Source organism: Cnephaeus nilssonii (assembly GCF_951640355.1).
Source record: "Cnephaeus nilssonii genome assembly, chromosome: 13".
NCBI lineage: Eukaryota > Metazoa > Chordata > Mammalia > Chiroptera > Vespertilionidae > Cnephaeus > Cnephaeus nilssonii.
In genome coordinates this window covers 5,467,838-5,493,087 of record NC_137084.1, presented here as the reverse complement: position 1 = coordinate 5,493,087, position 25,250 = coordinate 5,467,838, and the positions used below count along the sequence as shown (strand labels likewise).

Below are 25,250 nucleotides of genomic sequence, written 5' to 3'. Positions count from 1 at the left end.
CTAAGCGCCAACCCCTTCCGTCCATTGAAAACCCCAGCTGCCCCGAGAAAGAGAAAGAGTCGGTGCTGTGAGGCCTTGTCCAACTTTATTGCTCACAGCGAACAGGAAGCAGAGGAGGGGAGGGCGCGGCAGTTCACAACCGCCCCGCTCCCCTGGGGCTGGCCACCCGGGCCCTGCCGTCGAGGAGGGGCTCTGCGCGGCGCCCCGGGGACCCCCAGCCCCCGCGAACACACACTCACTCACACACAGACAAATAAATACGGCCCGAGGGCGCGCCGCTCCGCCCCGCGGCACCCAAGGGCCGCCCGAGCCTCCCGGTAAAGGAGCGACAGCGGCCCCTACAGGCCGCGCGCGGCAGCCGAGAGGGCCGGGTCGTCGGGAGCGCCCGGCGGGGCGGCGATGCGCCCGGCGACCGGCAAGCGAGGGCTCCGGCGGCGGCTCAGCTCAGCACACAGCGTTCGCGCCGGCTCAGCTGCCGGCTCAGCTTGCGGCGCCGCTGCTCCAGGCCGCGCTCCAGGCGCTCGTCCTCCTCCAGGGCGCTGGGCGGGGCGGGGGCGCGTCAGCCCGCGGGGCCATGCCCAGCGCCCGGGGGTGCGCTCCCGGGCCCTCCCCGCTCCCCGCGCGCCCCGGCCACACTCACATCCGCTCCTTGTGGTCCAAGTCCCGGACCAGCTCGTCGCGCTGGTTCACCAGCGACACCAACTCCTCCAGCAAGAGCTGCTCTCGGTGCTGCTGCGCCGCCGTCTTCAGCCAGTCTGAGGGCGGAAGGGGCGGAGGGTCAGGAGGCACCGGCCGCGGCCCCGTCCTCGACCCAGGCCCCTCCGGCCCCGTCTCCCACCTTCGATGGCCAGCATGGCCCGTAGCTCCCGGCTCAGCAGCTCGAACCTCCGCTCCAAGTCCTGCTCCTCGATGCTGGGAGGCGGAGGTGACGGGTCAGGGGAAGGGGAACGGAGAGCCACTCCCTGGCCCCCATCCACCTCACCACCAGGTCTCCCGAGGACTGGGCCGAGGGCAGAGCTATCTCCTGGAGTCAGCCATCTCTTTGGTTCCAACTGTTCCCCAGTTGGAAGTTTATATTGTCTCCTCCCATCCCCCACCCCTTTTATTTTATTTTTAATTATTGATTTGAGAGAGAAACATTGATATTGTTGTTCCACTTACATATGCATTCATCCTTTGCTACTTGTATGTGCCCTGACCAGAGATCAAACTTGCAACCTTGGCCTACGGGGATGACTTTCTAACCACTGCACTACCCGGCCAGGGTGCCCCACCCCTTTTAAAAATATAAAACAGCCCTCTGTGTTGCTCAGTGGGTTAGAGCATCGCTCCCTGCACTGAATGGTCGTGGGTTCAATCCCAGTTGGGAGACATATGGGAGGCAACTAATGGATGTATCTCCCTCTCTCTCTCCCCCCCCCCCTTCCGCTCTCTCTCTAGAATCAATGAAAAAAACAAACATTTCCTCTGGTGAGGATTTAAAAATAAATAAAATAATAAGCAACTCAGTGGGATTATTCGCATGAACATTACTTATAAACAGCAAGTATTAAAATTATTCTGAAAAATGATCCAAAATGCAGGATTCCAAAGGCGATTATTGCCAGAGTGGCTTCTCTGATGCCACTGGGGGGAACCAGCTCAGGTCTCTCTGGGCCTCAGTTTTCCTGACTGTAAAGGAGCAGGGTCAAACTAGGGCCTCAGCCCCCACCTGTCTGTCTGCACCACATTTTTCTCTCATTAGCAAAATTAGCACCAATTTAAGAGGTACACACTTTAAACAGGAAATTGGGGGGCGGGAGAGAATAAGATGGCTGAGCAATTTTTCAAAAAGATCTTCATAGAAAGAAGAAAGCAGTGAGTCGCTCTAATCAAAGTAGCAAAGCTTCTCTGCTCTGTGGGCCGTGGGTGGCGGGGTGGGGCCTGGACAGCGAGGGGCCAGCACTCACAGCAGCTGCAGCTGGTCCTGCCGCCGGATGAGAGCGTTCTTCTTGTTGACCAGTGTGAACCACTCCTGGATCAGCATCTCCTCCTGCAGCTTGTTGGCACCTGAGCCCGGCCTGACAGTCACCAGGCTGCCCCTGAACCCGGGGGGGGGGGGGGTGCTCCCTTATGGCATCCCAGAAGCCAGAGTGTGTGTCTCCAGCAAGCTGCTTCCCTGCTCAGGGCCTCAGGGTGCCCAGCTGTAAACGGGGTTGATGAACCCAGTCTTGCCTCCCCCCCCACTCCTCCCCAGGTCAGGAAGGGCCGCAGGACTGGGCAGATCTGGTGGCATGTGTTGGGGAGTGGACTCTAGGTGCCTGGCCCACCTGATGCCATAAGGCTCCTCAGCTGCGTCTCCACCTCAGCTGCCCGCCCATCTATCTGCCTCTGCTCCTGTTCCAGGGCCTGCAGCTCTGCGCACACGTACTGACTTGTGTCCTGGAACCGTTGCTGGGGAAAAGGGAGGGGGAACAGGGTGGATTCTGCCCAGGCCCTGCCTAGGAAGTGCCCACTCGTCAGCTCCTCCCCCCTCAGCCCACCTTACCAGCCCAGCCTCTTCCCCTGGGTTTGGGGATGGCTCCTCCAAGGGGGGACTGCCGCCTGCAGACAGAGACCAGGCTAAGGCACCTCCAGCTGACGCCTGCCCCCAAGAGGTCCCCAGTGCAGGATCAATGAGCAGCTTGGGTTGAGCTGGGTCCACCCGTCAAAACTACTCACCAGAGGGCTGCTGTGGGGCTGGGGCTGGGGCTGTGGGTGGGCTGGGGGCAGGGCTCAGGCCTTCCTGTGGAGGAAGGGGACAGTGACGGCTTGGAGGGCTCCCCCACAATCCCACCCTGGACCCAGCCAGAGCCTTACACACGTAGGGAAGGACCCGCAATTCCATACCCTGCCCACCCAGCTGTGTCTCCAGTCCTGCCCACACAGCGCCCCAACCCCTAGCTCCTCTAGGAAGAACGCCTCCTCAGAGGAAGGCGGCCTCCACCCCTGGCCCTGTGGTCCTGGCCAGTCGACTCCCACTCTCTGAGCCTCACCTGGGTCCTCACAGAGTACTGGTGAGAGTCAGGGGTGAGAGGCTGTGAAGCGGCCAACTGGAGCCTCTCCTTCCCCCATTGCCCCCTCTTCCATGGCGCTCCCTCTCTCAGGCCACCTCTGACTCCTGCCACCTAGTGCTGGCATCCCATCAGGGCCAGGGCCCCACACCGCGACAGAGCTGGCCTGATGTGGCCATCCTGAGCCAGCACCTCCACCTACTGACCAAAAGGGGGTGCTCTCCTGTTACCAATTTCTATGCCTAGAGCCAGCCCCACTTCACATATCACTCAGAACAGGAAAGTTGCCTGGAACTACCATTTTAGACTGGAAGGGCAGGACTGGCCCCTGATGTGCCCCGCCCCTGGCGACTCCCGGGGACTGACCTGGGGGCCCCCAACTGTCAGCTCAGCTGACAGCCAGGCTCCAATGATGGCTCCTGCTCTAAGTCACCCCACTGTCCACCCCTCTGAGAGGGAGCCCGAGACACCCCTTGCTCAGGTGCCATCTCTCTGGCCTGAGTCAGAGGTGGACTCCTCACCAGCCACTACCCGTGCCCTGCCTGCTAACCACCCTAAGGCCACAACTGAAGGGTCTTCCTAACCCTCCACCTCTCCAGCCCCCAGCCTCGTTGCCAAGGCCTACCGGCAGCTGCACCCTCAACTCCCACTACCCTGAACCCCACCCAGTCGCCACCCTCCAGCTGCAGTCGTGGACTTCACTTCCCCAAGTAGCTTCCTCAGCCTGGAGTCAACTTGACCTTCATGACTGGGCTCATCCACCTCCTCCAGAAGCCCCTTCGGGCTCCCGTACCGCTTTCTGCTTCCCTCTTTGCCCTTCATGCCTCCGGAAGCGCCCCCTCAGCCCCAGGCTGGGCCGATGCTTCCTCCGTGGCCTCCTGGGCCTCCCCCATCATAGCCCCACCCCCCACCCCATCATGGCTGTTAGTTACCCATGTCTCCCTGGCCAGAGGTAGCCCCTGCAGACAGGGTGGGGCCCAGAGAATGCACTCAGAGTACACTGATTAACATAAAACATTATTATTATATTAGCATTAAAGAATAGCTGACATTGATTCAGCATCCTTACACTGGGCACTATGCATGTATTAGCTCCTTTAGTTCTCCCAACAACCCTGAGAGGCAGGGACGACTACTATCCCCACTTTACAGATGAGGAAACTGAGGGTCATAGATGAGGCTCATACAGAGCCTGGCCTAGGGCCCAGGGATGTCTAATCCAAAGGTTTGTTCCCAGCTTGGCCACTGATTTGCTGCTTGCCTCTAGGCTGAACAGAACCACTGGGCCTGTTTGTGTTCTTGAATGTCAAAGGGGAAGAAATCCCAGCCCTGTGTGACCTGGAGTTGCAGGCTCCAGACAGACACTGAGGGAAACACAGGTGCCTTTTCAGAAAGCACCCTGCAGTGGATTCCCAGGCTCCTCTGCAAAGAACTTCCATGCCTTTGCCTCTCGTCGTCAGGAGAAGAGCACAGAGGGGAGGTGGCTTTACCGGGGTCACACACCAGTCAATAGTGCTGGGCCCAGAAGAGGCCACCATGTAGGACAGTGATGGCGAACCTATGACACGCGTGTCAGCACTGACACGCGTAGCCATTTCTGATGACACGCGGCCGCATGCCGAGGATGAAACATTTGCTGCTCCTGAGGATGAAACATTTGTGACTAGAGTCTTGGAGTTAGTTTTTTCCTCAAAGTGACACACTACCCGAGTTATGCTCAGTTTTTTGGCGAAGTTTGACACACCAAGCTCAAAAGGTTGCCCATCACTGATGTAGGAGTTCAGGCTCAGAAGCTGGGTTCACACCCTTTGCCTCTTTCATCATCTCCCTGAGCCTCAATGTTCTCACCTGCAAAATGGGCTAGTCATTCCTCCCTGGAAGGGGCATTGTGAGGAGTCAGTATGGGTGTGGAGGCAAGCCAGGCACACAGCAAGAGCTCAACCACCAGGCAGGCAGAGGCAGGACAGTGGAGAAACCCCAACCTCAGCAGCAACTGAGCTTACTCACACCAGCCCTGGTGGGAATTCCAATACTTCCTCCTGTCTGGCCCAAATTCCCCTTCCTGCACCCTTAGGTACGGCCCCTGCTCCAGGAAGCCTTGCTGAACTGCCCCAGAGGCATGCTGCCCTCCTCATGGCATCGCTTCAGCCCCACCCCAGCTCCAAGGTGCCTGACTTCATCCTCCTCCAGGACACTGGGAGTGCCCAAGGGTGAGGCCAGGCCTGGCATGCTCCCCCTGCACACAGAAGCACGGGGGGATGGGAGTGGCCAATGAGGAGAAGTCCTCTCCAGTCCCATTGGTCCAATATCTCCTGTGGGACAAGAACAGGAAGAGGCCTGGCTTGGAAGGACCAGGTACTGAACTTGGGCCCAGAAGACTGTAGGATGAAGTCTCCCCTTTATTTATTTATTTTTTATATTTTGATTAATTTCGGAGAGGAAGGGAGAGGGAGAGAGGATAGAAACGTCACTGATGAGAGAGAATCACTGATTGGCTGCCTCCTGGTCCTTAGATAGACGCTCAACCACTGAGCTACGCCACTGGGAAGCCACTGACATTCACAAGGCTGTGTCCAGAGGCCAGCAGACTGGCTAGGCCGGGTGGCCGTGGCCCTCTGACTCCTGTCTATCACACCTCCTGTGGGTGCCTTCGGGCCCTCCCTGTCTCCCATCACGGGCTCAGTGCCGTGCCTCTGACCCTGCCCTCAAGGCTTCTGCTGCCCGGGCGGCCTCGCCACCACCTGCGGACCTGACCCACGAGACCTGAGCTTCCCTGCTGCCATGTTTTGGCTTGTGCGGCCCCTCCACTTTAGAACCACCCCTCCCATCCCCTCTCCCCCCCCCCCCCCGGGAAACCTGCCTGACCCATCGGCCTGGCTCAGAAAAGGCTTCCCAGTGTATTCCCTCCTTTCTTAGAACTCGGGAGCCACCCCCGGCAGCTGGAGGCTGGAGTGGTCTGACCGCTGCTCCTGCCGTCACAGGCAGGATGATGGAGTGGGCAGACCCCAGCTGGAAAGCCCACGGCCTGGACTTCAGTGGCTCGGAGTCCTTGCGCAAACCCCTGCCCTCTCTGGGACCATCTCCCCTTTAAGATCTGTCGTGACCACGTGACACCCCGGCAGACTCTGACCTGAGACCTGCAGGGGATGGGAGTACATGGGTGCCCAGCAGGGTATCCAATCTCCAACCTCCCATTATCACAGAAAGGAGGAAATTGGTTTCCAGCATCTGGAGTTAAAGACCCAAGTAAGTCAGAGACTCTTGGTGTTGGGAGTCCCTGAATGGCCCTCTTGGGTATGGGAACCTTGCCCCCAGCTTGCAAGGCAGCGATGGATCGCTACGGGTTAACCCTGGGCCACCTGCAGGGGAAGAAAGGCCCAGCCCACCCTAAAGGCCACATGGCGTGCTGCCCTGCGTGCGGACAACCTGGAGCCTTCTGGGCCTTCCCTCTAGAGCCCATGATTCCCCGAGCTGGGTGCCAAGACTTAAAGACCCACAGCATGTGCCTAAGGCTGGAAGCGGCCAGGGCTCTTCCCTCCGATCAGAGTGCCTCCGAGCCCCGCTGAGTGCCCCTCCCCCCAAACCCCTCCCCCACGCCAGCTCTGCCCTCGGGGCACCTCGGGATCCGCCCCTGAGCTCCCCATGACCCACACCGCGGGGAGCACTCACCGCAGCCGGGGCTCCGGAGTCGGGGTCCTCCACGGAGAAGGAGTTGCTGTTCCGCAGCCGCGAGCGCCGCTTCTTCAGCAGGTCGGCGTCCCGCACGTGGGAGAAGGAGCCGTGCGCGCGGGGCGGGGGCACCGGCCCGGCCTCCCCGTTCACCGATGACCGCCGCAGCCGCACGCCGCCGCCCGCGCCCGGCGCTCCGGCCCCGTTCACCAGCCCCTCGGCCGCGGGCACCGCCGCTCGGGCTCCGGGGCCCTCAGCCGGGGCCTCCGCAGAGCGCGCCTCCTGGGCGGCCTCGGCCCCTCGGTCCTTGGACGCCCCCTCGGGGGCTGCCCCTTCCCCGTGGCTCGCAGCCTCCTTGGGCTCCTCCGGCGACTCTGCCCGGTGCTCCCGCAGCCGCTGTGCCAGGCCACTGGCGTCCAGGTCGTCGGGCGGGCTGGACTGGGTGCTGGCCACACGGTACGTGCCAGCTCGGCCACCGCCCTCCAGCTGCACCAGCTGCAGCTCCTGCCCCGTGCAGAAGGCGCGGATCTGGCACAGGTAGGTCATGACTATGAGCTTGTCGGGCACCGACAGCAGCACCATGTCCGCGGGCTCCAGCAGCCGCGACACGCCCAGGGCTGCGAAGCCATCGAAGGCCTAGGAACGGAGCGCTTGGGGTCAGCGGTGGCAGCCCGGTTGGCGGTGGTTGCCCAGCTACGCTGTGGCACCACCCTGGACCGCCCCGGGTCCCCACGACCCGCATGCCAAGGTTTGCCTAGCAACGCCTTCGCTCTCCCATTGGAGGAAGCGTAGCAACAGTGCTACGCTCATGTAACTCAGCAACTGCACACGAAGGAGTGGTTTTGGAAAAACCAACGAGTGGAAATATGCTTTAAAACCCACACAACTAAACTCTGGGAAATGAGCAATTTAAATTTTAAAAGACCGAAAGGGTAAAAGGTGGCAGAACTTCCAAAAGCCAAGGCTGGGGCCGCCAGCCCAGATTCCTCTCCTGCAGACATTGGGACCGCAATCTGGGACCCTCCTTCCCGCCAGGCCCTGCTCCCTCCCATCTCACCTGCTTGTTGTTCTGCTTGATGTTGAGTGGGTCAAGGGAGGCATAGTCGCTGTGGAGAGAGCGCTGGTCAGAGGCTGGTTCACACTGCCCTCCCGGCAGGCTCCCCAGTGCATTCCTACCCCCTTTGGTGGCTCACATCTTGTCTGGGTAGAATCGGTGCAGGATGGCGCAGAAAGCCAAACCATTGCGCCAGGATGTAGTAAAGTTGGTGACTCGGACGCCGCGGTAGCCAGCGGTGACTTCCTGGCACCACTCCAGCAGGGACTGGCTGGAGCTGACCAGGGCAGGTAGTGCCTGGGGACACAGGGATGGGCTTAGGGGGTGTGAACATGTGCCCTCTGCCCTTGGGCATAGAACAGCCCCAGCTCTGGGTTTGTAGGAGTCACCAGAGACCACCGGCCACAGCCTTGGAGCCAGGCAAGTTTCCAGCTCTGGGGTTATCTACCAAAGTCACCGAAAAGATCAGTGGCCCCCAGGCAAGGTCAGAGGTCACAGCAGCCACACCTCAAGGTCAGCCCAGAAAAACCAGCTTAAGGATGTCCCACTCCATGCAGCCCAGGGAAGACAGGGTGGGGGAGCCAGGGTATCCTGAGAGAGGAAGGGGTGAGGGGCTCCTTGAAGCTGAGCCCGCGCCACCCCACCCCAGTCGACCAGGTGGGTCCATGCAGAGCCGCCGTTAGCTCAGCCCCAGGTTAGTGGGAAGCAGAAGACTGGGCCCTCGGCAGCCCCCATCCCTACCTGGCTGCCGGGCAGCCTCCTGTCCTCTTCAGGCTCCTCTGGGGAAGAGGCCCCTGAGGGCCTGGGCACCCCAGCCCCTGCCCCACTGGCCACCTGCGTCTCAATCAGGCTGGCCTCAGCTTCTCTCCCCTTCTCGGTTCCCGAGACCCCAGCCTCTGCTTCCTGGGCCTCAAAAATACCAGATTGGTTCTCTGGAGGACCTAAAACTTCCATCTCTGCTTCACAGGCTCCCCAAACCTTGGCCTCTGAAATCCCCAAAACCCCAGCCTCCAACTCCTGGACCCTCAAAACTGCAGGCTCTGCCTCTGATCCCTGGGACCTTAAAACTCCATGCTTAGGAACTGGGGCCTTTAACGCCTCATACATGAAGCTCCCGCAGAGCCCAGTCTCTGCCTCCAGGACCCCAGGGACCTTGGAGTTCTCAGCCTCCAAAATGGTTCTTTCTGTCTGTTGAGTCCCCAGTCCCTCAGCCTCTGACATTCCAACCTCTGGCCCTGAGACCCCTGAATCCCCCACCTCTGTCTCCTGAGTCCCTGCTGTCTCAGTCCCCACCCCTGCGACCCCTGAACCTCCGGCTGCTACCTCCTGTGTCCCCAATATCTCAGCTTCTGTCTCAGCCATCACCCCTGGGACCCCTGAATCCCCAGCTGCTACCTCCTGGGTCTCCAATATCTCAGCTTCTGTCTCAGCCACCACCCCTGGGACCCCTAAACCTCCAGCTGCTACCTCCTGGGTCCCCAATATCTCAGCTTCTGCTGTCTCAGTCCCCATCCCTGGGACCCCTGAACCCCCAGCTGCTACCTCCTGGGTCCCCAATATCTCAGCTTCTGCTGTCTCAGTCCCCATCCCTGGGACCCCTGAACCCCCAGCTGCTACCTCCTGGGTCCCCAATATCTCAGCTTCTGTCTCAGCCACCACCCCTGGGACCCCTGAACCCCCAGCTGCTACCTCCTGGGTCCCCAATATCTCAGCTTCTGTCTCAGCCACCACCCCTGGGACCCCTGAACCCCCAGCTGCTACCTCCTGGGTCTCCAATATCTCAGCTTCTGTCTCAGTCTCCATCCCTGGGACCCCTGAACCCTCTACCTCTGTTTCTATCTCGGGGACCCCTGAGCCCTCAGCTGTTTTCTCCTGGGTCCCCAGTATCTTTGCCTTTGTTGTCTCAGTCTCAAACCCTGGAACCTCAGAACCTCCTACTTCTGTTTCCTGGGTCCCTGATACCTCGGATTTTATTGCTGAGACCCCTGACCCTCCCACCTCTGTCTCCTTGGCCCCCAGTATTGCAGGCTCTGCTATCTCTGCTTCTATTCTCAGTACCCCTGAGCCCCCTGTTATCACCTGGGCCCCCAATATCTCAGTCTCTGCCATCCCAGTCTCTGTTCTCAGAACTCCTGAAGCCCCAGCCTCTGTTTTCTGGATCTCCAGTTCCTCAGACTCTGCCATCCCAGAGGCTTCTGACTCAAGGACCCCTGATCCCTCTGCTTCTGTCTCCTGGGTCCCCAGAACCTCTGATTCTGTCACCCCCATCTCTGTTCCCAGGACGCTCAAGACCCCCGTTTCTGCCTCCCAGACCCCCAGATCCCTAGACACTGCCCCCTGGTCAGCTATGGGTGGGGCTTCCTGGGACCTGCTCACCTGGGGCCCGGTGCTTGCTGCTCCAACAGAGGGGCCATGCTCCAGGCCTGTCCCCCCAACACCAGAGGCCCCGCCCCTCACCTCTGCACCCTCTCTCTCCTGGCCTGCAGCAGCCCTGGACCCCTTGGAGTCACTGAGATGCCTGGAATGCCCTGCAGGTTCTGCTGGGGGTGAGCTCTGGACAGTAGGAGCCTCATCCTGGGTGCTGACCCCTGTCCTCCCCAGAGAGGCCCGCAGAGGAGCCTCAGGAGTCCCCTGCGCCCTTGCCTCAGACATCGCCCCTGTAGCCTCTGGTCCCTTAGTGTCCACATGTCTCATGTTTGACCTCTGCTCAGCACCCACTTGACTAACTTCTGAACTCTCTTCAGCCTCCCCAGTTCTGACCTCTGACCTCTTAGTGTTCACTCCTCTGGGTCCTGACCCCTGCTCAGTGTCCACCCCACTGGCCTCTGGCCTGTCCCCAATGGTGCCTTCCTCAACCTTGACTTTCTGCTCTCCCAAAGAGTTTCTGCAGCCTCCATCCTCAATGCCTGAGCTTGGCCTGGCTCCCTGGGTCTCTGTCCCTTCCTGAGGGCTTGCCTGGGCCTGGGTCTCCCCAGCAGAACCCACTCCTGCTGGGGGAGCCCCTGAGGCTTTGGGGGCCTCATCTTTCCCTTGGGGGACTGAGGGCCAGGGGGCATCAGAGCCTTTCCGGAGCCGAGGGGCCGGGATGGGGGCCAAATCCTGGCCTGAATGTCTTGAGGACCTGAGGAGAGAGCAGGAGGGGGTGTTGGAGGAGTCATTTGGCCCCCCCACTCTCAGCCCCACCCCCCTTCCCCTCAGATTGCTGGGGTGCTGGAGAGGCAGGTTGGTAGAGAGAGTGCAGCTTCCTAATTGGTCAGGGCACAGGGGTGGGGCTGGTTCCAAAGCTCACCTTGTCTCCAGTGGGGTTCCAGGGGGCCTTGGGGCTTCAGGCCCCACCTGGCCCCCGACTACAGTAGCTGGTTCTGACCCCTGGCCCCGGGAGGCCCTGGCTGGGGGCGCAGGGACACTCACAGGGGCTGGGCCGGCATCCGCAGTACTAGGAGGGCTGGCAGCTGGGGAAGAAGGAAGGAGGGCGGTGCTGAGGCCTGGGCCCCGTGACTGAGGTCCAGGCCCCATCCAGCCCCAGTCTGGGCCTCACCTGCCTGCCCGGGCTGTGCGCGGCCCTCCTCCTCCTCACAAAGCGTCTTCAGCTCTCGAGGGGGATCTGGGGAAGGGTTTGGAGGGGCAGGTTCAGCTCAAGGCAGAGCCCTGAAGGTCTGACCCCCGCCCTCCAACAGAGCGCTGGGCCTACCTGGGAGCAGCCCCGGCCTCAGGGCGCCGCCCCGGCCTGCGAGAAGAGACAGGTGCGAGAATGCAGAGAAAAAGAGAGAACCAGGAGGACAGACAGAAAAAAGCCTTAATAAGCTAAAGGGAGGGATAAGGAAGCTGGTGAGGGGTAGAAGCGTGGGCGGTGAGGGTGGGCTGCAGCCCCTCTCTGCACCTTGGGCACGTTATAGGACAAGTACAAGGTGGGGGAGGCACCCACTCAGGGGTGGAGCGGGCCAGGGGCACGGGGAACCCTGGGAACGCATCCTGCAGGACTCAGCCAAGGACCCAGGCCACCACAGGAGCGGGGGCTAAGTTTGGACAACCAGGGTGGCAGGGCAGGGCAGAGCTGCCTGGGCAATTGTGAGCTCCCGCCACGGGGCGGGCACAAGCTGCCCCTGCCCCACAGGGCAAGTGGCTTCTATGGCCCACCCTCCCTCCGTCTTGGTGGTCAGTCCACGGCCACGGCTGTCAGCCCACCTGGCTGGGGGGCATGAGCCCGAGCCTCGGGGGCCCCTGGACCATTAGCCTCCTCCTCGTCACTCTCGGCAAAGTCGTCCAAGTTGCCCACGTCACTAGGCTTCACGCTCATAAGGCTCGCCAGACTCTGCATGTCATCGTCCCTGGGGGTCAGAGGTCAGGAGTAAGGGTTGGCATCAGAGATTGAAAACTAGGGCCAAGGAGGGCGGGCAGACACTCACGTGGCACGGCCCTCCCGCAGCAGCACCCCCGAGAGGGTGAGGCTCAGCTCCGCATGTACCACCTTCACCGACTTGGCCTTCAGCCGCAGCCGCAGCGGGACTTGGGCAGGCACGGGCCCCGCGTGGCGGGCCAGGTCCACCTCGGCCGAGGCCAGCACCTTCCGCTGCCCCTTGGACTCCTGTGGGCCAGGGGGAGGGGCCGGAGGAATGAGTACAGCGCTGCCCCAGAGCCCCCAAGACCCCAGCCCCCAGCCCACCACAGGCACTCACATTTTCAATAACAAACGTCCACTCTTTGGCCTCATACTGGTCCACGTGGGGGTCCTGGGGAAAGGGGGCCCTGGTGAGCACAGGGGCTGCTGGGTAGGGGCAGGGCCGGGAGAAGAGCCTGTGGCGGCTCAGGGGGGGTTTGGTTGGGGCCTTCCCACGTGCTGGTCCATCCCGCCTGGGCTGCCCCTAGCTTCTCCTGATCCCAGCTGTCTCTCCTACTGCCTGTGGCAGGTCAACGTGACCTCCTCCAAGGAGACCGCCTGGCCACTCACGCTGAAAAGGCAGCCCTATTCTTGGTCTCACCAGTCTTTCCTGTTTGGAGTGACAGCCCAGCAGGGGACCCCCTGGCTGTACTCGCCAGCCCAGTCCCTCTGTGTGGAGGGGAGACTCACCCTGTACAGGGTCACGGAGATGTCCACGTTCTCAGGCACCATCCACACCACGGTGCCCCGGTATGGGTTCTGGATGCCCGGCTGCCAGCTGTGGGCCTGCAACGAGCAGTCTGAGTCCTCCCCCAATCTTAACGCTTCCCCTCCCCCTTTGCCCTTGTCTTCAACCTTGACCGCATCTTTCTCTCCATTCTGTGGATTCTGATCCGAACCCGAGTCCACGACCCCATCCGCCCTCTCCCACTTTACCCATGCCCCCTCACTGGCCCCACCCCTAACCTGTATCCCCAGCTACCATCTCCCCCACCTTGGAGCAGATGCGTCGGTTCCGCCGGGTCCACACCACCACCAACTTATCCGGCTGCCTGGGAGGGGTGGGGGAGGGGAGGGGGGATGCTCAGTCAGGCTGCCCAGCTTCTCCATCTCCTCCAGGGTCTTCCCTCTGCCCACATTCCCCTCCCCCAGGAGAGGGCACCGACAGCCCCTTATCTGAAGCCACAGGGAGCAGGGCGGGGCTGCTGAGGCAGGGCGGGGCCCAGGGCAGAAGGGCAAAGGCCCAATGCAGGTCAGCGGGGATTATGAAGGCAGGGAGAAAGGCACCGACAGATACAGAGAAACTCAGCAAGGACCCTGCCGGAGGCACAGACCAGGCTCAGAGAAGCCCTTCACTCTGTTGCATCTTAGGGTCAGAGCAGAGCAAAGCAGAGGCAGGACCCTGCTGGGCTCAGAACAACAAAGGTGGGGGAAGAGTGCGAATCGAGAAGAAAAAGACATTGACTGACTTCAGAGGCGGGAGAGGGCCGCGCAAGCATGTCGTGCCTGCACAGGGTCTCCTTAAGATCGGATGTGGGAGCAGAGGCATGAGTGGGGGAGGGATGGGCAGTGTGAGGGCTCCAGGTAGATTGGCAAGTGCAAGGTCCAAGTTTGGGGGGAGGCCCTGAGTCAGAGGAGGGGGCAGGGGTGAGAGGTGGTCAGAGGGTCCGCTTGTTTTCAGACACCCTCCCGGGCCTTCTATGCCCAGTCCTTTGCTGGGCCCCGGGACCGGCCCGGAGAGTCAGCGTGCGTCCCACCTCCAAACCCAGAGCCCCGGCCCCCAGCTTTGCAGGTGCCTGACTCCTGTGAGGGGCCTCCAGGAAGACCTGCAGGTTCTATCTAAGCTGGACAGCACGTGCAGGGCAGACTCAGAGGGCGGGCAGAGATGTGAGGAGACAGACAAATCAAGAGGAGAGTCGCCTGTGCGGGCCCAGTCCCCGCACGGAGCTAACACATGGCGGGGCCTTGGAGGAAGGGGCCCTGTGGGTTAGAGGGTCCAACTGCTGCCCAGGAGGGTGGGGATGGTCGAGGGCAGCACGAGAGCCTCCTTGCCTGTGTCCAGTCCCACGCCAGGGCACTTGAGTTCACCCAGTTCACTGCCCCTCTGGAGCCGGAGCCAAGATAAATGGCTCACTCGTCAAACCCTGAGGATGCTGAGGCCTGGAGAGATTGGGGGGCCGGGAAAGGTCACACAGCTGACCCTAGAGGGCTCTGGCCTGGAGCCAAGCTCCTTTCCCCAGCCCCAAACAGCAGGTGAGGCCGGGCAGGGGTATCCATGGGGCCTTCCCAGAAAGGGGAAGTGGACAGGGGTGCCTGGGGAGGGCGGGGCCTGGCCACACAGTCTGACTCAGGCTGGGCACGCCCTCCTGGGAGCTTGGACCTGGGCAGGGGCAGCTCCTAACCTGGCTCAGAAGCCCAGGGGCCCTGACTGCCCGTGTGACTCACCTGCGCTGACATTGCCCACACCTTTGGCCTGCTCTCCGGGGCCACGTCTAGTACCCTCGGACCTCACCCAGGGTGGCGGGTACAAGGTAGACGCCAGGGGCCAGAGTTCCCTCCCCTGCCAGCCCCTGTCTGCTCTGGGCCTCGCTGAACGGGCTGGCCCAGCAAGACCAGGAATATGGCAGCTACCTAAGGGACCCCAAGTCCCTTCCTACCCCAGCAGCCCTTCCCCTTGGGAGCCTAAATTTAGCCTGGCGGGTAAGATCCCCTCAGCTGTGCCCTAATCCAGCCAAGGGAAGCTGACACCAGTGAACACATATATTTAGGGTGTGACGCAGGGGCCTAGGCAGCTGTGGAGAATGAGTTACCCCTGGGTCCTCTGGCAGTCCAGGCCGGGTCCTGCTCCCCCACATGTCTCCCCCACCCCACTACCTTGCCCTCTCCAGGCCTTTTCTTCCCCGACCCACAACCTCCGAGGCCCCTTTAAGCCACTCCCGCCTCCCTCCTCATCCCTCCCAGTGCTCAGTTTCCCCTTTTAAGGACATTGTGGAGATGAATCCAGCCTCCCCAGCCCAGTCTGGCTGGGGGGGGGGGGGGTGTTCTCTGGCTCAACAAGTGGGCAGGGAGGAGGGGACAGCATCCTTGTTCTGAGCTGGACTGAGGCCCATGAAGGCTGCGCCCCAGCCTGGCGCCGGCACCTCAAAGCTGGCCACCTTGAACCATCCTCTGGCCAAAAACATGGGGCCTCCCTTCCCCCAGCCCCAAGCGCAGCTGAGGGAAGTGTGGGCACAGACAGTCTCAGGCGGAAGTCCTGACTCCACTCCCTCAAAGCTCCCACCCCCCCAACTCTAGGGGTCCCACAAGCTGCAAGGGCCCTTCTCAGTGTCTGTGCCTGGACAGCAGGGGCCGAGCCGGGGGGGGGGGGGGGGGCACGTTAGTCCTTGCGCTGGGGACGGGGTTCTCTCAGGCTCCAAAGGCTGGATGGGGTCCCAGGCAGCCCGGGGTCCGGGGCCCCGTCCACTCACCATTTCTTGGTGCACTCCACCACCAGCTCGTGGTAACAGGCCACGAAATGGAACTTGGCGGCCCGTTTGCCCACGCGCTGCAGGCGCTTCCACACCGAGGTCATGGCCCCGCCGGCCCGCTCCTCAGAACCGGGGCTCCCGCTGGCCCGCGACCGCTGACCCCGCCCAGGTCCCCATGGCTCCCGGGGCTCCTAGCCGCGCCGCCCGCCCCGTCGGTGCGGAGGTCTGAGGCTCGGACCCGGGCCGCGGGCCGGCCTGCCGCCTGTGGGTCTGGCTGAGACGGCGGGGCCGGGGCGCGTCGGGTCCCTGGAGCGCGGAGCGGAGAGCGCGCCGTTTCCTGGAGCCGCACCCCCGTCGGAAGGCGGGCGGGGCTCCGGCGGGCGCGGGCGCGGGGCGGGGCGGCCGGGCTTCCGGGGCCTTTCGCCGCGACCGGGCGGGGGGGGGCGGGGGGGGCGGGACTGCAGCGCCCGCTCGTTGCGCTCCGAGGCGGTGTGGACGCGCTTGCGGGGAGAGGGTAACGGCACCTCGGGCCGCCCTCTGAGCGCTGCCTTCCCGCCCACAGCCTGCGGGGTACGCACCGGCAGCCCCATTTCACAGGCTGGGAGACAGAGGCCCAGAAAAGGGAAGACACTTGCTCAGGGTCACAGTGCGAGCCTGGACCAGAGCCGACGGTACTCGACGCCGGGGTGGCAGGCGGGGGAGTCAGGCGCCAGCCTGGGGGGCTCTGCCTGGGGGCGGCATCCACTTGCCAGGCAGAGCCTGCCTTCAGCGGTCAGTGGGAAGCCAGTCCCAACCCCCAACAAGCAGAGCTGCAGAGTCAAACCCCGACCTCCAAAAAGTGCGGGGCCCTGGGCCTCAGCGCCCCCCTGTTAAATAGGAGCAATTACAGTTCCGCCTTTTCCAGTGACTGAGAGGATGAAGCCTTGGACATTTGTTGGTGCTTGGAAACCTTACATTTCGTGAGGTTTCATTGAGGAGAATCCGTTATCGCTAACGGGAGTGTGTTTACTCTCCCGCCCCCGGGAAGTCGGCCTTGGGTGTCAGCCGCTGTTCACACCCAGATTAGAGCCGCATCGCCTACCGGTCCGCCCAGTATGGTAATGAGCCGCAGGTGCCCAGCCGAGTTAGGGAACTGTCGCGGGCAGCGCGTGAGCCTGTTCCCACCCCGCCAGGCCCAGAGCTCGGCAAGGCTTGTGCACGGACAGAGAGGCCTGGTGCTTGGTAGACACTCCGTTTACACAGGAGGCCTCGTCTGCCAGGAGTACCAGCTGAGCTGTCTCCAGGAGGCAAGAAACTGGGCGTGGGTCTGCGCATCCCCAAAGCCTAAGTGTGCGACTTTGAGGTCCTGTTCTCTCTTCTTGGTCTCCGAAGGTGTGGGGTGATGCCCAGCCGGCATGGCTCAGTGGCTGAGCGTCAACCTATGAACCAGGAGGTCAGGGCACATGCCTGAGTTGTGGGCTCGATCCCCAATGTGGGGTGTGCAAGAGGCAACCGGTCAATATTTCTCTCTCATTTATGTTTCTCTCTCCCTCTCCCTTCCTCTCTGAAATCAATAATAATATGTGTGTGTGTGTGTGTGTGTGTGTGTGTGTATAAAGTTGTGGGGTGTTTGTGTGTGCATGAAGGCATGAGTACCAACTGTCCCCAAGTGTGCAGGCTCCTCTGGTGGGTTTGGCTCCCAGTCCCAGCAGAGTGGTCCTCAATTTCCTCTGTAAGTCTTTTAACTTACAACCTTCAAGGTCCCAAGTGCTGTGGGGCGGGGCCAGGCTGTCTGTATGAGACTGAGGAATGGGGGTGTCTGGGACCTTGTCTTATGCTCCAAAGCCTGGGGCACTGACCGCCATCTCTCCTTCAGGGCTTGCTTGGCTTCTGGGAGACCTGGGATGGCGACTTCACCCCCTTCTACCTCTGCAGCTCTTTCCTCCCACCCATAGGGCACTCACTAGCTCCCAGGCCCTTCCCAGAAGCGCCTTCCTCTCCCTCCGAGGGGCCCCTTGGCCTGCCAGCTCTGGCCCACCCATTTCCTGTGCTGCTGCTGCTCCAACTCCGCCCCCACTCGACTCGGGGTGGAAAATTTCTCTCCTTAAGATGGGCGGCTCCTTCTCCTCCCCTCCAGGCCGGCCAGGAAGGCCCAAAGTGAGTGGGGAAGGAGGTTGGGCTCCCAGGCCTCCGGCCAGAGGGGAAGTGACTCGCCCGCAGACACACAACCGCGGGACCAGGCTGGGCCAACTTGGAAAGCTCCACATTCCGTCTGGGGGAGGATTCGCACCCCGCCGCCGCCAAACCTTTCTCACCCAGGCTCCCGGCGCCACCTGCCGGCGGAGCACGGGACCGCACTTGCCAGAAACACCGCTATCTTCCCGCCCCAGAACCAAGCAGTCAGAACACTGGAACGCTGAGAGTATTTATTTATCTATGCGCCCAGGGGGCTGGCCCCTAAACTTAAATATCCTGCACAGAGTCTTGGCCCTCCAGGCTGTGGGCAGGTGCAAGATTGGGTCCTGGAGCCCTTGTCGAGGGCAGTGGAACCAGGGACCAGAGGTGGCATGCCCCTGAGCCAGCAGCTGCCAACAGCAGCAGAAGGTGAAAAGGAGATGGGGGCCAGACACGCATCCCAATCCCAGAGATACCGAGGGAGAGCGAAGTGCTTTGGGCCCGCTGACAGACGGAGGCTGGCTAAGCTGAGGTGCATACATGTGGAACAAGTGGAGGTCTAGTGCCAAGGGCAGAGGCTGTAGCCCAGGCGCCTGCCCCAGTGCCAGCCCCTCCAGGGGACCCAGGCCTCGCCCTCCTGTGGAGTGAGGTGGTATGGGGGAAAGCAGGCACTATAGTCTGAGTACTTGTGGAGGGTAAGTTTCTGAGCCTTTTGCATGGGTACATGCCCCCCGCCCCCCAGCTCTTCAGAGGTTGATATGGAAGGCATCTTGCAGCCACTGGTCACGGGCATTGTGCGTCTGGGGCACAGTGAGGGGAGGTGGGTCTGGGGGCAGGCTGGCATCAGGAGGTTCGTCGTCATCAGATAGGCCAGCATCAGGCGGGTAGGAGCTGTCTGAATGCAGGGAAGACGACAGGTCCTGGCACAGGCTCAAGTCTTGGCACAGGTGCTTGTAGTCCTGGATAGACTCGTACAGGCCCCACAGCTGGCACAGCAGGGACATGTCCAACTGCCGCAACCCCACCTGCAAAAGACTGAGGGTGGGCTGGGGTTGGGGTCCAGGCCACCCTCAGCCCCGCCACAGCCCTCGCCATCTTCCCCCACTTTCTAAGTACTCATGTCTGTGGACATAGACACCACCTGCAGGCTGTGACTCTAGCAAGTCACTAACCTTTATCTGTCAGGACGGAATGAAATACGAGTAAAGCGTTTAAAAGCACATGGAACTACTGCCATAACGGTAACTGTAATTACTGTTACCATGTCCCTTCTGACCCAGCCGGCTCCTGCATGTCCTCTGAGACCCAGGCCGCGCTGGTTCCGCGCTCTGCACTCCACCCCACCTCGGGACCCTCCTATTGGGCAGCAGCACCCACCCTCTCCCACCCAAACCCCCTGGCCCGGGCCCAGCTACTCACCATCTCTTTGCGCAGCGCCGCTAAAGCCGAGTCGAGGTTGACAGGGCGCCGCGGGCCGGGGGCACCGGCGGCAGGTCCGGCGTTGGCAGCGCCCGTGGCGCCGCGGGGCCCTTCAGGGACGCGGGCCGCTCGGCTCAGCTCGTCGTGGATGCGGCTGCGCTGGCTGTAGACGCGCTCCAGCTCCCGCCACGAGCCGCCGCTCGCGTTAAGGAGACCGCTGAGGCCGCGCGGCAGCGGCGGGAGTCCGGCCAGGGCGCAGCCCGTGCCGCCCGGCGCCTCGGCCGAAGGCAACCCATTCATGGCCGGGCCGGCGCGGACGACGAGGCCGACTCCTTCCCTCCAACGTTCCGCTCGGGCCGCCGCCCTCGGGGCCCGCACCCCGGGGCCCCACCGGCCGAGCCCAGCCGCCGCCCGCAGGCCGCGCTTTGTTCCTACCCCGACGCCCCGACTCCGCCCCTGGCCCACCCCCTCCGCATGGGCGGGGCCTCTCTTAAAGGGCAACGGCGGCGGGCCCAAGTGCCCTCCCTCTCCCTGTGCCGGAAAGCTGAGTAAAGGGAATGAGTGACAAGGGAGACAGAAAAGTGGGGAGGGAAGAGACCAAAAGCGGCGGCCACGGTTCATTCACAGTCCTTTATGCTCCCCCCAACACTGTTTAATTATCCTGTCCAATTACAACTCCCAAGGAAAAGGATCTAAAAGTGGGGGTCAGGAGGCTGGGGTAAAGCCATACTTGGTCCACAACGTGCAACCTGATGCCTTGTGAGTGTCTGAGTACCCGGGCTGGGCAGGGAAGAAGCTACCAAGGGGACTGGGATCCCCGTCTCACTGAAGGCTGGAGAAGGAGGACTGGGTGGCTCAGAGGCCCATCCCTCCTGTTCCTGACTTTGAGGAGGCAACTATCAGAGTCCTCTCCCTCCCCATCACCCCCCCCCCCCCCCCAGTGGGGAAACTGAGCAGAAACAAGCCCAACTCATGTCTCGGGACATCAAGGAGATTAGATGGTGGGAGGGAGAGAGACCAAAAGCAGGAAAAAGGTGCGTGCCGCTGGGGCTAACATGCACACTCGGAACCACGGGAAGAACAAACCACACGAGAGGAACAGCTGTTTTTCTGCGGGTTTTTCTCAAGCGGGTCTCTCAGTGTTGCAGCTGCTGCAGGCTTTGCAGGGCTTCAGCACAAGCCCGGATGAGGCTGCACAGCTGGATGCTGGCCTCCAGGGAGGTGCTAGAGCCCAGTTCAGCGGAGGCCCAGGTCAGCTTCCGCAGGAGGGCCTCCTGTGTGCTGGCCATGACGTCTGCATTTGGGGGCACAGCAGGAGGGGCCGGCCCCTGGGCTGCCTTGAGCCCTGCTGCGGCTCCCTCACAGTGCTCTGGACGGGGGACTGGGGGCTGAGGGGCGGGCCGAGAGCCTGAGGGGGGGTCCAGGGCAGAGGCGAGCTGGTGCTCTCGAGCTTGGGAGAGGGCAGCCTGGGCATTCAGAGCTAAAAGAGGAGAAACCGAGTACAATGGTCAGGATGCCTGGCCCACCTCGGCCATGAGCCACCTCCTAACTCTCTACTGCTCTGCTCTTTACGTGCTTCCCTGCCACTCTATAGGGCAACTCATTCATTTTCTTTTTCTAACGTATTTACTTATGTCCTGGAGTCATCTGTCTCATCAGGACTATGCCTCATGGAGCTGGGACCCTCCCTGTGTCTGGCACACAGGAAGTGCTCATCGCTCTTACTGAATGAACGCTCCTTTATAGAGCTAAGAGGAGAGAGCGCCTCACCTCCGTCCCACTCAAGGACCCACTGTCACCTCCCAGCACTCCTGTCCCCAGGGTTCTAGCACCACGCTTGTCCACCAAGCACGCGCAGCCCCTCACCCGGATTATCTTTATCCACGTCTGAATCCAGCTCCTGACAAGCCACGCAGTAGATCTGCCGCTGTTTGTTTTGGAGGAGGATCGTCTATGGGTCAGAAAGCACAGGGGCTGGGGTGAGACGCCAGGCCACAGGGACCGGAGAGGAGAGGCTGGGGAAGGGCCGTGCGGCCTAGTCTGTGCCCCACCCCTGCTCCCACATTCCGAGTCCCTCCTCACCCCACAGTCCGCGCACGTGTCGCCCAGCATGCGGTAGCCACGCAGCAGGTAATCGCCCATGAGCGAGGAGATGCGATTCTGCCGCTCCCGCCGAGCTTGCAGCACCTTCGTTTCCGCTTCGGTCGGAGGCTCCCAGGAGAAATCGTCGACTTCTGGGGAAAGAAAGGCACAAGGGACCTGGTGCTGTCGCCGAAGCAGGTGGCCTCCCGGACCCCGCAGCCGCGGACCCCGCAGCTCAAGTCCTCACCTGCACCGTTCAGGGCCATGTTGCCGTTGTCGCCGCTCGGCTCAATGGAAGTGACGCACAGGCAGAGCGCCTGTCTCCGGCTCCTCCCCCTCCGGGCGGGGCGGGGGACGAGGGCGGAAATGACGCCCAGAGGCTTCCCGGAAGTCTCGACGCCCCGAGTGAGGCGTGTCTGCTGCAGCCCACCCAGCGCCGCTCGCGACCCAGCGGGAGCCCAGGAGGAGGGACTTCCCCGCGGTGACTCCGCTCCGCTCGCAGCGCACGGGAGTGACTGCGCAGGCGCCGTTCTGCGCGCCGGCCCCGCCTCCCCGGGGGTTTCCCTTTCCGCACCGGCCGGACCCTTGACGGGCGCGGCCGTGGCGTCGTCACACCCTCGCTAATGGCACACGGGCCCTGGCGCTCGCGTGGAGCCTTTTCAGGCCTCAGTACTGATCACTTCAACCTGCACGGCGGGCCAGCAGACCATCCTCACTTTCTGTACCGTTCAGCCTGTTTGCATGTTTGGTGCCTCCGTCTCTCCAGCCCCTACCTACCCTAAGGCCTGGGACTGATCACAGAGTCAGCTCCTAACTTTTTTTGAAGTTAAGCCCTCAAAAAGCCTGGTGCTTAAAAACACTGCACTGGGCATGCGCAGTTCCGGGAGCGGCCACAGCTGAGGAATGCTTGCTGGAGAGTGAGGGTGAAGGGCTTGTTTTTCTGTAACCATTATGCTTTTCTTGGGTGGGTTGCTATTAAAATGACTCGTGCTCCCTAACATTGGTCTTGGGGATTGTTTTCTATTTTCTCTGTCCTTTTCCATACACATCCTCTCCCTTTTTAGGTTTGGCGAAGCCAGATGGGGCAGGCAGTGGACTCCAGATGCGCAGCCCGTCCCATAATCTCATCTGCAACCTCCTCCTTTGGTTAGACAGCACATGCTTCTGCAATATAACCTGAAGGTTGAGTGCCCTCCCAGCTCCATCTTCTTCTTAGACTCTTTGGAGCTGCTATTTTGCCCTAGCCAGTTGCTCAGTGGTTAGAGCATCGACTTGTGTACTGAAGGGTCCCTGGTTCGATTCCTGTCAAGAGCATGTACCTCAGTTGCAGGCTGCATCCTGGCCCCCACACCCTGCATTCAGGAGGCAAACAACTGATGTGTTTCTCTCATACTGATGTTTCTCTGTCTCCCTTCCACTCTCTCTAAGAATCAATGGAAAAATATCCTCAGGTGAGGATTAACAAAAATAAAAAAATGGAACTGCCATTTTCTGGTCCTTGCTGCCTCTTGCTTACTTGGAGAGCCTGAGCCCTCTTCACTCTCTCCCTCTCCTGGCAGTGTCCCTGACTCGGGACCTGGCCTCACGTCAGTCCTGCCAAGCTGACTAGACGGATTCTTGGATTCTAACCTGTATGCATAGACCTTCCAGGTCCTCGCTCTCTTCGGCTCCCAGCCTCACCCTGAATTCTTCAATGCACCTTCTGTGTCATCGTCATGGCCAATATCCATTCAACAGCCTGTCTGCCTGGCACCAACGAAGACCCTTACACTCATCCTCCCACTTAGTCCCTTTCATTTCCTCATGACAACCTTATGGGGGTGGTACTACAGTTATCCCCATTTTACAGAGCAGGAAACTGAGTAATTCTTTTAAAATAGAAATCAAATCATGTCACTATTTTGCTTAAAACCTTCTGGCATCTCCCCATCACATTTAGATGAAAATCCAAAGTCCTTACTATGGTCTCCAAGGTCCTACAAATCTGGCCCTGCGCCCTCTCATCTCCCACCCTCCCTGCATTCTTCCTCTCCCACCACTCGAGGGGGTTCCCATCCCCTTTCTCCATTCAGGGCCCCTCCCTGCCTCAAGTTCTACAGGAGCTGGACCAGGCACAGGCCTGGGAGCAGGCAGGCCCAGGTTTGATCCTGCATCTGCTGCTTCCTGGCTGTCACCTGGAGTGGTTGACCTCACCTCTCTGGACTTCAATTCCTCAATCTGCCAAACAGGCATTGTACCTGCTGAGCAGGGCAGCTCCAGCTGGAAGGCAGTGTGGCTGAGGCTGCTGAGTCAAGAAGTCCCAAATGTGAAATAGATAATGTCAGTAATAGCCCTGCCGCCCATAGAGGGCTTTGCACGGCAATGTTTTCCGCTGACTGGGGAAACATCACAGCTGATCAAACCATGTAGAGACTCTAGAGCGCCCTGCCGATGTCCGGAATCAAGCTGTTGATCGACCTTGTGCTGCCCAGATGGTCTCCATCATTGTACCAGGCATGGCAGCATGCCAGCCATCACTGAGTGGGCACAAGGTAAAGGACTCTATACTCCTGAGTCCTTCCCAGTCCTTGACAGGGGTGGGCACGTAGAAGGTCCCAGAAGAGCTGGTGTTAAAGCCAACTTACAGCAGTCATGGTCGGCAGACCAGTTGCCTGGGAAGCAGTGAGCTTGGGCTCGTTCATACCCGTCCCTCACCAAATAATTTAGCCCATCCTCTGTGAGCAGCCCAACCCCTGTGGCACTGTTGGCATGGCAGTAGTGAGGCCCGTTCCTGAGTGACAGCACACACAATGGTGGCATTTTCACACACAGCTCAATACAGTCCCCCCTTCACTGCCTCACACGGCAGCAAGTGGCTTACGCGGCATAGCTGTGGCTCTGAAAAATCCTAACTTTCATTGTTGTATTTTCACACTAACAGTTTCTGAAAAGGGGTCAACTTTCCTTTTGTTTTGTCACTGCAACGTGAATGGATATGACATCGCTGTGAAACAGGCCAGGGCCAGATGATGCAGTGATAAAAATAATAATACTCAACTTTTGGTGTATTTTTCTTTGGGCCGGCACTGTGCTAAGAGTTTTTCATGAATTCTCTCATTTAATCCTTAGGACAATGCTATGAGTTAGATCTTATCATTATCCCCAATTTGCAGGTGGGGAAGCTGAGGCTTGGATGGGTTAAGCAATTTATCCACGGGCACCCTGCTGGGACGTGGCAGGGCTGGGGCTCCACTCAGACAGCCCACGCCTGCAGCCTAATTCTCACCAGTGGGCTTTACCTGCATTTGAAAGGTGGAGACGAGGGTCGGGGCAGAAGATCCTCTCTGATTTATCAGGAGTGAAGATAGCCTGCCGGCATGGCTCAGTGGTTGAGCGTCGACCTATGAACCAGGGGGTTGCAGGCTCAATCCCCAGTATGGGGCATGCAGGAGGCAGCCAATCAATGATTCTCTCTCATCATTGATGCTCTATCTCTCTCTCCCTCTCCCTTCCTCTCTGAAATCAATAAAAATATATATTTTTAAAAGAGTGAAGATAGGTTCATTTCATTTCCCAAGCCCATCGCTCAGTGCCCTTCATCACAGTATCTGGCACGTCAGACGGACTCAGTGACAGCCACGTTCAGCAAAGTGTCTTGGGAGACATAGGCTTCAAGGGCAGCCTGTCCCCTGCGGCCTCTGACATTTCCAGCCCTCATCTTCAGAGCGGATGTGCAGTCCCCAGCTACCCACCCCCAGTGCCTAGAAGCTTCCCCAAAACATTCAGAAACCAGAGAAGAGGCACAGAGCTGGCAAAGGTCAGCTCTTTTAACGGTACCTCTCCTCCCCGCCGCCAGCCCGTCCTGGCTCCCAGGCCCAGATAACAGTGAAAAGAATTTGCCTGCTGAGTACTCATTATGTGGCCGGCATCTACTGAGGACTTCCTAAATGTAAGCGCATTTGATTGTCTGCTTAAAAATGAGGAAATGGAGGCATAGAGAAGTTGAGAGATGTTCC

The 25,250-nt window shown here is 60.6% G+C and overlaps 3 protein-coding genes across 12 annotated transcripts; all 3 read right to left on the bottom strand.

Moving 5' to 3' along the window:
* Positions 1–73: 73 nt before the first annotated feature.
* EHBP1L1 (EH domain binding protein 1 like 1) lies at positions 74–16,012 on the bottom strand. Of its 9 annotated transcripts, none has more exons than XM_079788255.1 (21): positions 15,601–16,009; positions 13,128–13,185; positions 12,824–12,919; positions 12,432–12,485; positions 12,162–12,340; positions 11,941–12,083; positions 11,447–11,482; positions 11,294–11,359; positions 11,045–11,207; positions 10,132–10,876; positions 8,497–8,664; positions 7,895–8,052; positions 7,759–7,807; positions 6,702–7,337; positions 2,701–2,764; positions 2,528–2,583; positions 2,310–2,433; positions 1,950–2,049; positions 839–912; positions 641–755; positions 74–539 (listed from the first exon to the last, which is right to left on the bottom strand). In XM_079788255.1, the coding sequence occupies exons 1-21, from the start codon at positions 15,702–15,704 to the stop codon at positions 440–442; spliced, it is 3,288 nt and encodes a 1,095-aa protein (XP_079644381.1). In that variant the 5' UTR covers positions 15,705–16,009; the 3' UTR covers positions 74–439. The 9 variants fall into 9 exon arrangements, with proteins under 9 accessions (XP_079644381.1, XP_079644382.1, XP_079644379.1 ...); XM_079788256.1 differs by having other exon boundaries at positions 8,497–8,658; XM_079788253.1 differs by having other exon boundaries at positions 8,497–10,876; positions 15,601–16,012.
* Positions 16,013–17,991: 1,979 nt separating this feature from the next.
* FAM89B (family with sequence similarity 89 member B) lies at positions 17,992–19,794 on the bottom strand (the record flags this gene model as incomplete). 2 transcript variants are annotated; one of them, XM_079788530.1, is made up of 2 exons in its annotated part: positions 17,992–18,779; positions 19,174–19,794. In XM_079788530.1, 2 exons carry the CDS (start codon positions 19,792–19,794, stop codon positions 18,501–18,503), a joined length of 900 nt encoding a protein of 299 aa, XP_079644656.1. In that variant the 3' UTR covers positions 17,992–18,500. The 2 variants fall into 2 exon arrangements, with proteins under 2 accessions (XP_079644656.1, XP_079644657.1); XM_079788531.1 differs by having other exon boundaries at positions 18,493–18,789.
* A 515-nt stretch (positions 19,795–20,309) lies between these two features.
* On the bottom strand, positions 20,310–21,658 carry ZNRD2 (zinc ribbon domain containing 2; the record flags this gene model as incomplete). Its single annotated transcript, XM_079788532.1, has 4 exons — positions 21,503–21,658; positions 21,256–21,407; positions 21,040–21,124; positions 20,310–20,653 (listed from the first exon to the last, which is right to left on the bottom strand). Exons 1-4 carry the CDS (start codon positions 21,519–21,521, stop codon positions 20,310–20,312), a joined length of 600 nt encoding a protein of 199 aa, XP_079644658.1. The 5' UTR covers positions 21,522–21,658.
* Between the last annotated feature and the right edge of the window lie 3,592 nt (positions 21,659–25,250).